Here is an 11,523-nt window from a genome sequence, read left to right on the forward strand (position 1 = left end):
CTCATCCAACCACTGAAGCTGAGTCTAAAATGTCTATTCTTATTGCCCCACCTGAAATGGGTGAGCAGGAGGACCCAAAATTTCAATCCTCTTCTGAACATCAGAGACAAAAGCCCGAGAATGCTGGAAGCAAAGGTACTCCATGTAACAAATATGGGACTATGGAGAAATGTGACTAGAAATCTAGCTCGTGCAAACAGGCAGAGCTCCATTGCAGTAAATGGTGCTGCACCCACCACCCGTTTGCACTCCACTTTCACCCGTTGAGGATCAGCTCCATCCAGCTTCCAGTCAACAGCAGTTAAGTTGGAACATTTTTTTTCCAACGGGGTGGTTGGTCTCGGTCTTTTAGAGTTTGGTGCCGCCCAAATAAACTCCAACGTGACTTTCATTTCTCAGGCATCTCTTTGCTCATCTTCTTTGTGTTCATGTCACTCTCTCTCTGTGCTAGATTCTCCCACTCCATCGTCCCCCTGGTCGCCAATGGCAGTCGTGCTCGGCGTCCTCTCATTGTGCCTGCTTTTACTGATAGCAGCGAGAATCTTTGGTGCCAAGCGTAAGTACTGGCCGGAAAAATCACTAGGGGCTTCAGTCAGAAACCGTTGGCTTTACCCTGACAATGCCACTAATGTGCTGCATAACTCGGGCAGGTCATTAATCTCACTATATCTCAAATTGCTCATCTGTAAAGTGGATAATAATAATAGGCTACGTACATAGGACCTGATCCTGCAGTCCTTATTCATGAGAGAAGCCCCATTGACTCGAATGAAACTCTGGAATAATGAACCCAGTTTTAAGAGGGAGGTAATCTTAGATCAGTTTATATCAGCGGAAGCACTGAATGGGGCTGAAAATATGGAGGGGATGCTTCCTTTCTCCTTTCAGTCCCTGTTACATTGCTCTGCCTACTTGGGAGGGTGTTATCCTACCAGGCAAGGTATCAACTGCCTAGTCTTCAGTTTCTTCTACAAATATCTAATATAAATATTTAACACCCATTAGGTGTCGTTCAAGGGCTTCCAAGTCTGTTTTCTATTCTCCTGGGAGGAGATTAGTTTGTGTCTTTGGATAAAAAAAAGTCTGATTTAGAGAAAAAAGCTGATTTAGCAGAGCAGAATTTTAACGAAACTCGGGAAAACTCAGCTGATTTGGAGATAAGGGAGGCGAGTGCTATGAGCCTTGTTTGGTGCTTATTAAACAGAATATGGGGTTTCCTAGGAATAATGGGAAATGCTACCAAGCTCAAGAATGGATGGATGCTTGGTTTCCCCGAGGTTTATGCAGGTGGGGAACCGTTTGCTAATAAGATATGTTCCTTTAACTCTAATGGATGTTTTAATCTTCCCTTTAAAATTCCTGCAGTCTGTAATCAGAGTTTTTCCTCATTAACCTCAGCAAGACCTTTCCCATGTACATTGATTGTTGCTTTTGGTATCACCAACCAGTCGTGAAAGACTAATGAGAAACATCTGACAACATTTGTTTTTAAAAAATTCCACGTATTCCCAGGTGTTTCTAAGAACACACAAGCTCAGAGAAAGAGACACTGCTGTTCCTTTGTAGAGCTGACATTTTTATCTTGCTTTTAAAGCGTGGGTCTTGTTCCCTTCTAAACGTTTGGCTTAGCGAGGATGGTAAATATTATTCTTTTTTATTAATATTCTGGGAAAGCCAAGATCTTCCTTTCCTCAGAGATAACGCTGAATCGAGCACCGCAGTTGAATGATCTATTTCATTACAAAAAAAGAGGATTATTTTAAAAAGCCAGGCGTTTTGTAAGGGATATAAACCCACACGCTTCAGGGCGTAAACTAACCTCTACTAGTTGGGGCGTAACAGGGTGCACATTGCGCCCTGTCGTATTCAGCCCCTCGGCCCCGCTCCTCACAGACTCTGGGACACTCCAAGCTGGTGCAACAACCGTGTTCTTTATTTGTGTCCGTGTCCCACCACCAGTTTTCTACTATATACAGGCTTTTTACAGTGGCTTGGCCTAACACAGGCCTGGTCAACAACAGGGTAGCAGGCTCCTACCTCTCCCTGAGCCTCCCTTCCCTCCTGGTCTCCACCCCCGCCTTTCCACTCACTTCCTCCCAGCCTTATAGCTCCTGCCTGGCAAGTGTAGTCAGTGATTAGGCAAACCTAGGCTGTTTACCCAGCCCTCATTTCCCCTGATTGGGGCTGGGGTAGCAGGATCTGACTGAGGCTTCCCCAGTAGTGCCCTGCCATGTGAGATTAAGCAGAAATGCCATATCTGTCTGCTGCAGTTTCTTGCACCTTTTTCTGAAGCATCTGGGTCCAGCCACTGTGGGAGGCCAGTTACTGGATTAGATTAGAGGGATTCTGGCTCTGAGCCAGTCTGGCAGTCCCTGTGTTCCCATTTCACTTGTTTCTTAATGTTCCTGTACGTAGCACTTTTCACAAGCCCTGTTAATTTACAAACTAGCAATAGGAGTCTCTTTTCTGTTACTCTAGAGTGATTGCCTTAGACGGTCTTTTTAGTTTGTTATTGAGACGGGCATTTTAACGTGTTGCTGTATTCATTTATTATCCAGCCAAGGTCGTTCGGCCATCTTGTTCCCCCGGCTCTTTTTCAGTATGTTTATTGGCTTGATTGGAAGAGCTTTTCTTCTTCTTGGAATCCAGCTATTTGCTTGGATGCATTTGGAAATCATAGAGAGTAAATTAAAGAAATGCTCCAGTCTCCTCTGATTCAGCTGGCGTGATGCAGTGACAATTGACAGTGGGGCTGGGCTGAGACTTAGGGTACATCTACCTTGTCATAGGGTGGTGTGATTGCAGCACCTGTCAACGTGCCCGAGCTCAGTAGCTCAAGTAACAATAGCAGTGAAGCTGCGGGTGCTCAGGTGGTGGCATGGGCCAGCCCTTCCTCCCTGGGATCCTAGGTACGTACGCATGCAGCCAACACCCAGGCTTCCATGGCTTCACTGCTGTTGTCATTCAAGCTAGCTAGATCAAAGCTAACTGCGGTAGTGAGGGGGGATTTGATAGCAGCCTTCAACTACCTGAAGGGCAGTTCCAAAGAGGATGGAGCTCGGCTGTTCTCAGTGGTGGCAGATGACAGAACAAGAAGCAATGGTCTCAAGTTGCAGTGGGGGAGGTTTAGGTTGGATATTAGGAAAAACTTTTTCACTAGGAGGGTGGTGAAGCACTGGAATGGGTTACCTAGGGAGGTGGTGGAATCTCCATCCTTAGAAGGTTTTAAAGCCTGGCTTGACAAAGCCCTGACTGAGATGATTTAGTTGGGGTTGGTCCTGCTTTGAGAAAGGAGTTGGACTAGATACCTCCTGAGGTCTCTTGCAACCCTGATCTTCTATGATTCTATGTCTTCGCCTGCTGCACCTCCCAATTGCACAGAGGCTGAGACTAATATCAGGGCAATGCTGAAAGGTTGGAGGAAGCAACAAGATGAAATGTTGGAGATGACTTTGGCTCCTTGGACTGAGATCCAACTTGCTGTTCATCACACATTTAACTAGGAGGGAGCTGGAGGCAGGGCAACTTCAAGGAGGGGCCCTCGCCTGGGGAACTTGCTTCCCTCCTTGGTCTGACAGAAGTGGAATCTCTTGTCTTTTGGGGGCGTGCTGGACATGCCATAGGCTCTTGCAGGATTTTGAGAAGGGGAGAGGGTGGGTTATGAAGGGAGGGAGAGGCAGGGATGAGGATAGATGAGCTGGGGGAGGACTAGCTAGTAATGCAGGGATGGTTTATTCTGTAGATTGTATAAATATCTGTATATTGTACCTGACTCAGAATGAGGAACAGGCCCAGTTTAAAACATATAAATAACGAGAAAGGGATGTGGGATCAGGTCGGTTCTTCACAGGGACGTTGAAGAGCATAATTAATTAATATTAGGCAGAATGCTTTGAAATCCTCTCTCTATATGCGCTCTCTAAGTGCACACTATTATACAGGGACATAGCACTGGGACCATCAAATTCAGTCCCCTGCTATCACAGGCAACCCCATCATACGATCGCATTCATCAACTAATCAAGTTCCACCTTAAAACTAGTTAGGTTCCTATTCTTGATTTTCATTTCATTAATTAAACGTCCTGATTTGGGATAGATACGCTTTGTTTTGCAAAGTTCAAAGTATTTTTAAAAACTGTCAAGACAGCAAAACTCAAAATCAGATCAAATCAAATCAGCGGTGTTAAATGTATCACTCTTTTGGGTCGTATGCAGTAACGTTTGTTACAAATCAATGTAACACTGAATTGTCATTTTGGAGCCTGGTTTTCTAAGAGCTTAGCACCTACTAGCTTCCATTGAAATAGCATTTGAATGGCTCTTCATTTCACAGACTAGGCATTATTTAAAAGACTATTCATGTAAAATTAAACACATGCACCAGTGTTTTCCGGATCAGGTTCTAAATCAGTCACGTGTCCCCAGACACCAGAAAAAAAAACTCTGCGGAGAGTGCATTCTTGACATTGTTTCAAGCTCTGAAAGGAATCTGGAATATTAAGTGTATCACTCTTGGTATTGCCATACTCAATGGACAGCTGCTGTCCGAAGCCATTGTTATTTTAAAATAAAATTGTTCTGTCCTTTTCAGTCATTTTATTGAGCAGACAACAGGAAAATTTAATCCAACAGCTGGAAAACCTTACCCAGCAGTTGAACATTTGCCAAGCCCAGAATGCAAACGCCTCAGAGACTCTGCAGCGTCTGACACAGGAGAGAGGTAAATTGTGTAGTAGAACCTGATGTCTCCTTAGGAAAGCTTTATAGTTGTAGATCGGTTGAATTTGCAATTTACCAGCCAACCATTCAACAGCAATTTGATTGTAAATCCCATAATAATTGAAGCAAAGAACACTTGTGGGTAAATGATAAAGGAGGATAAACTCCGCTTTCCTGACTTGGCAAGCTGATGATTTGGCTGGTGGCGGGTCTCCAAATCCCCAGCCACAACAGGTTGCACCATTTATGTAGAGATGCAATAGAGTAATGGCATGTGTTTGGTTTTTTGAGGACATAAAAGCAACCCTTGTCCAGAGAGGTGGATACATCAGGGACAAGCCTCTTACATCTTTGCCAAGAGACGTTTTCATCGGAAAAGAGGTAACTCCTTTTGCTCCTCTCAAGAGTCCAGGTTTCTTAAGATTGATGGCAAGGAAGAGCTGGTAAAAATGAGTCTCTTTTTAAACACTGGTGGAAACAAATGGATCAGAATTAGGGCCTTGAGCCTCCATGAATAAATCAGGAGAAATATCAAGATATTGCTATAAAACTGGGTAAATGAAAGGAGGATTATGGACTACCTTGTGGCCTCGCTAGCACCATGGCACTTCCATTACAGTGCCTGCTACCCATCTCACAAGGAGGCAGAAGCAGAACTCAGAGAGAGGCTACTTCCCCCGGGGGGTGGGAGGGACTAAAACAGGGTGGGAAGGGGGTGGAGCCTAGGCTACATCCTCGCAATGTACTAGCTGGTACAGCTGCGACTGACCGTCTGGCAGTTTATTCCCTCCTTACAGCAGTGGAGGGAGCAGGAAGGAGACCGATTTCCCAAGTCACAGTCTCTTCCCAGGCTGTTGAAGGGAAAGCACAACATGTTGCTCCTTACGCTGGGCAGATTGTAATGTCACACTCTACCCCCATGTTCGTATTGTCTACTGTGTTCATTGGAAAATAGTTCCCAATGATAGAAAGATACCTTATGTTAAGGCATAAATAGTGGCACAAAAGGGGCAGAGTTAAGGTTGTTTTGGGGGCATTTAGCGACTGAGTGTTTGAATCCCCAACCTGGATTTTGCATTAAAGTTATTGGATTATATTGAGTTTCCAGCTTCAGGCCACAACTTCAAAGGTCTGCCGCTGCCTTTGGCTGCCGAACAATACAGTCACCGTCAGCTACCCAGCCATCATTCGAGGGCTGAGATTGAGAAATGTAGGAAAAAATCTAAACCGGCTGCATATGTCCAAGAAAAGTTGGTACATTAATGAGTCTGATTCTCATTTACAGTAAGGTCCTTTTACTCCATTCTAGCAGCATAAAGGGATGCTAAAGTGTATGTATATGTAATTTGTGCCCACTTGAAGGCCTCTTTACATTGATGAAATGGTGTAAAATGCCTTTGTGTAAACAAGAATCAGAGCCTTTTAAATCAAAATCAACTGTAGCTATCAGGGCCGGCTCCAGGCACCAGCAAAGGAAGCAGGTGCCTGGGGCGACCAATAGAAAGGGGCGGCAGACTGTCCGTTGTTGGGGCGGCACGTCCAGGTCTGTGGCGGCAATTCGGCAGTGGGTCCTTCAGTGCCTCGCTTCCTCTTCAGCGGCACTTCGGCAGCAGCTCAATTGCTCGGCCCAGTCGGGCTTTGCTTTTTTCTTCTTCACCCGCTTGGGGTGGCAAAAAAGCTGGAGCCGGCCCTGGTAGCTATTTTCTTCAAACTAGGCCTTTTGTTTAGATCTTCTGTGATTGCACTGATCTAGGAAATGAGCCATGTATGAATAAAATCTATTCAAGCACCTTGAATTCATGTGGGCAAAAGTCCTTATTAGGAAATAGCAGGGACATAGATACGTTTTTCAACCTTGTTTAACATAGACATGGCTACATGGATTTTGCTGAAATGTTCCATTTATTAAGAAAAAAGAAAAAAAGGCAGCTCTGAGCTGAGATTCAGCCTGGCGACCTTCAGCCCCCTGGAGTTTGTTTGAGGAAGTTCTGGGCAGCTTATAGAGCAGCTTAAGATAGTGGGAGCGCAAGCCAACCTCAGCTATTGCGCTCATATCTAGACTAGTCCAGTGTGCTGGGAATCGGGGATACTCTACTGATCTATTCCTTCACACCGGAGGGAATTTAGGGTCTCTCTTTATTCTCATGCAGGATTTCATAAAAAAAGCATCCTATTAATATGTTGAAGATCGCCAAGGCCTTCCCTATTATTTCCCTTACTGGATTGGATTATCGTACGAGCCCAGCACGAAGAAGTGGGTCTGGATGGATGGCGCGGCTCTGTCCTCTGGCCTGTAAGTCTCTGGCACTAGGACATCCTCTGTGATGAGTCAAAGTGTAGCGCTAACACCTCTGTGGGCTCTGCCATGGAACTGTGAGCCTCCAACGTGTCCATCAGCACATTTCCCACCACCCCTCTCCACCTTGACAGCACCATTGCCTGACAGCACCATTGCCTGACTGCAGTTGTGGGGAGCTTGCAAGTGTATTTAATCACCGTAGTGCTCTTTGGGTAGGTCTGCACTGCAGTTAGACACCCGTGGCTGGCCCGTGCCAGATGAGTCGGGCTCAGGGGCGGTTTAATTTTGGGGTAGCTGTTCCGACTCAGGCTGCAGCTTGAGCCCAGCTGTCTACACCTCAAACAAACAGCCCCATGACCCCAGGTCAGCTGCAGGCGTCTAACTTCTGGGCTGATTATCTGCCACTAGGGGCCCTCCGTTAAGGTCGGCTTCCATGGATAGAAACCCAGGAACAAGCCAAGCCATTGGCTCACCATCTATAAAGCACCTTTGGATGTTTCAGTATGAAAGGGGCTAAGAAGGCCTGGGGAGAGAAATGTGCCCTGATCCCCATTCCCTGGGATAAGGTAACAGGAAGTTCTTAGGGGCTTGAAGGCAATTGGGGGTCGATGGTGGTGGGTGTCATTCTGTGGCTGCATTATAATTATAATAATGCCATTTAACTACCACTATCAGCGGTGGTAAATGTGCCGATTCAGCATTATTCGTAGTCTGCCTACAGGCCTCCCCCTAGAAGAGATGACTTAGTTCCCATCTAGGCTCATGTTCTGCTGCCCTGTGTCAGTGTCTAGGGCCACAGACACCATCATAGAGCCTGTATGGAACCCCTGCTTTCTGTTTTGCAGGTTTCACATCCCGGGAGGCTCCAGTGACAATTTTCAGAGTGGAGCTTGTGCCTATTTCCAAGGAGGGAATGCGAAAGCCGGGAACTGCGGAGAAAATCGATTCTGTATTTGTGAGAAGACAAGGGTGGCAACAGATCAACTAGGCTGAGCCCTCAAACAAATCACCCAGCAGGGAGTGAAGGACTAGACTCAGCAGCTGACAGGGGAACGTGGAGCTGCAGAGAGACAATAGGTCTGAGCTCATCACACTCTCCTCTAATTTGTAAACATGCTTACAGAGGTACAAATGAATTTGTACCACAAAGAGAGGTAGATTCAGCCTTTCAGAGTGCAATACAGCAATTTTAGCCAATAGACACACACCTTAGGAATGTTCACCTGCCAATCACATTGCTCCCACTGGCCCGAATTACCAGTGTCCATTAAGAACTATTTTCACAGTTCAACTTCTCAGTAACCAGTTTTTCAGTTTGTTGGCCCAACCCAAAAAGTAAAAATAAGTCAGGAGGCCAAGAAAACCACTTCATTCATTTTTTTAAAACCTTTTCAAACAAATAAAACTGGAGGCAAAATTTGAAATGAAGTCATTTGTATCAAACAAAAAATTTCAGATTTTTTTCTTTCCCACTGGAACAATTTGGCAAAGCGAACACAAGTTCATAAAATGTTAGTCAACCTGAGTCTACATTTTGCAGCTGAAAAAAAAGTTAGACAAAAAAAATTTCATCCAGTTCTAATTACATGCTAGCATGTTAGTTTCCAGCTGGTAACAACATGAAAAATGCAAAGCAGTGAATGATTTCTCCTTGGGTCCCCTGTGTTATCACTAGCTGTGTGTTGACTAAGATCTACCTCTTTCAGCGATCAATTTCTGCTTCTTGCGTTTCAGTGATGCTATAATACTATGTTTGCATCACCACCTAATCGCCTCTCATCGGCTGTTTGACGGGATGGCATGTGGAGCCATGAGGACAAAACTTAAGTCATCAGAAACTTAGGGTGTGTACAGGTCTATTCCCAGTTCCTTGCGCTGTGTTATTACTGTGCTAAGTCTGAGGTAATGAATTGAAACAATTGTTAATGAAATCATACACAAAACAGCCCTGAGCACTTCTGCATGCACTTTGTTTTTATTAGATGTATGTGAATAGTGAGGATAAGACAAATTTAGCATTCAGAATAAATCAAATTAGCCTGTTTAAGAATAGATTCTCCAAAGACAGTTAGCTGGCTACATCACATTTGGCATAAATAAAAGGTAATTTAACAATGCTAGCGTGGCCTGATTTTTAGATCCAAAAGTCTGGGACACCTCTCCAGAGACAGGAGGGGAGGGGAGGTGCTGGTGAACCCCATGGGAGGGTTTTGGTATTGGGGTACCGTTGTGTTTGCATGCAGCAGTTTTGAAAGCTGGTGAGGGAACCTGGCTTCAGTTCATGTCACTGGAAGAGTAGATGGACATTAGACAGTGCACATCATGAGATGGGGGAGGGCTTCATGCTTAGGTGAGGGATAACTGGGGAAGCAGGTCACTGGGAGTGGAGGTATGTGCTCTTGCTTCTCCTGCCTCACATACCCCCTCTTCCAGTCCTGCACCCTGCCCGTTGCTTTGCTTGGAACTGTCTCTATACTGGGTCAGAAAACCCTCCTCTCTCCCTTTCTGAAGAGCCCCATTTATGTCTGTGTCTTCATGAGCAGCCCCTATCCCCACGGTGTGTCTACGCTGCAATCAGACACCCGTGGCTGGCCCATGCCAGCTGATTCGGGCTAAGGGGCTGTTGAATTGCGGTGTAGACATTTGCACTCAGGCTGCAGCCTGAGCTCTGGGACCTTCCCACTCACAGGGTGCCAGCCTGAGCCCAAACATCTACACTGCAATTAAGTAGCCCCTTAGCCCAAGTCAGCTGGCACGGGCCAGCCTGGGATGTCTGATTGCAGTGTACAGCGGGCAGATGGAGTGAAAGCAGAGAGACCAGGGGTCAGATCCACACCTGGGATCAACCTGTGTATGGTCTCCAGTGGAGTTACACTGACTTACACCAGCTGGGGATCTGGCCCCGTGTCTTTATCAAGGAGCCAGGATCTCTGCTCAGTGTTTGCTTCTTGCTCCCTGGTGTTGGACATCAGCGTTTCACGGGTCCCACTTTGGCTTTGAGTTAAACACTGAGGGGAGCGTGGGAGTGAGAGAAGCGGAGCTGCTCCTGCTTGCTATTTTCGGCATGGCTGCACAAACAGGTTAACTGCATCCATTGTATGGGGAGAGCGGTTTGCAGAGGAAACAGTGACCGATGTCAGCCAACCCCTCTCACCTCACCTCGAAAGTCCCTCTTCATTGAGCGCTTTAGGTAGCGGCAACGTAGCTAAAATTTGCAGCATGAAGCTAAATGTGTCCAGCACTGGTTGAGTGCACCACTTGTTGCTGATTGTTTTCAATAATATGCAGAAGTGGAAATAGACCATAAACTGCTGGAAGCCAGAAACCATTTTGCAAAGAACTGCCTCAACTTCAGAAAGACCACGAAACTGCACACCCAGAAGGCTATTTATATGGCCTCTGTCATCACAGCATCTGAGCTCTGCACTGCCTCTAGTGGATTTTCCCCTCAGGGGAAGTAGGAAACTACTGTTGTAGTTTTAGGAACCGAAACCCAGAGAGAGTAAGGTCCAGATCCGCATACCTATCGAGGTGCCTAACTCTCATGGATTTCAGTGGGAGTTAGGTGCCAAAAATACCACTGGGCATCCGGGCTTAAGTGACTTGCCCAAGGGAGTCTGTTGTTCAGGAACTGAACCTGCATGCCCTGAGTTCTAGTCCAAGGCCTTACCCACTAACATCCTGCCAGTTAGACGGAAATACAAGCCCCCCAAAAGGAGAGTCTTACAGACGACATGGCTTCCAGCGTTCTCTTAAATAGTGAAAGCAAATGGTTGCAGACAGCGCGGTTTGGCGTAAGTATTCCACAAGTACTAGCCCTTGATGGGACAAAAATTGGACAAGCGCCACAAAAGTGACCCAACCTTACCAAAGCCAGAAAAATGGCCACTGAGAAAGCTGAAGCATGTCCCATACACTGAGTGGAAAAGTCAGTCCAAATAGCGGAGAACTTGATGAAACAAAAGCCTTGGCAGATTCAAGGGCACCGGGGCAATACAAACAAATAATAAAATGTCCCCAAATGCATTCTCAAAAAATATTAAATAATCCAATCCAGCCTGCCATCCTTCAAACTCTGTTGGATATAAATAATGAGACCCCAGCAGCCACCTCAAAAGTCACAGCTCAGAGCAGTGGCACCTAGTTGTATGTGAGCTATACACAACACCTGTGCCTGGACCAATAAGAAAAGTGGATAAAAACCCCCCTGAGCACCTGGGGTAAAGGCGGAAAGGGAGAGGTATTGCCATGGCTGTCCAGACACATCACAAAAAGACAGTCTCTGCCTCAAGGTAGAACCACAATCTGAGTGGTTCACCAAAACGACAGCTGAGAAGCGATTAGAATACAGTGGGTAAGTACTGTCAAAGAGAGAAAATATCAGGCACGAACGGGCTGTTTAATCCAGCAGAGACAGGCATACCAAGATCCAGTGGCTGGAAGCTGAAGCCAGACAAATAAGGCACAAAATGTTTAATAGTGACAGTGACTGACCACTGGAGC

At 46.0% G+C, this 11,523-nt stretch overlaps 1 protein-coding gene across 1 annotated transcript; it reads left to right on the forward strand.

Moving 5' to 3' along the window:
- The first annotated feature begins 365 nt into the window (after positions 1-365).
- LOC117874181 (oxidized low-density lipoprotein receptor 1-like) lies at positions 366-8,572 on the forward strand. The gene is given in 5 exon segments (XM_034764054.1): positions 366-556; positions 4,594-4,722; positions 5,013-5,164; positions 6,872-7,014; positions 7,866-8,572. Coding segments are annotated over 5 exon segments (645 nt in total). The 5' UTR covers positions 366-483; the 3' UTR covers positions 8,014-8,572.
- Positions 8,573-11,523: the final 2,951 nt, after the last annotated feature.

Source organism: Trachemys scripta, chromosome 3, assembly GCF_013100865.1.
Source record: "Trachemys scripta elegans isolate TJP31775 chromosome 3, CAS_Tse_1.0, whole genome shotgun sequence".
In the NCBI taxonomy this organism is placed as follows: Eukaryota; Metazoa; Chordata; order Testudines; family Emydidae; genus Trachemys; species Trachemys scripta.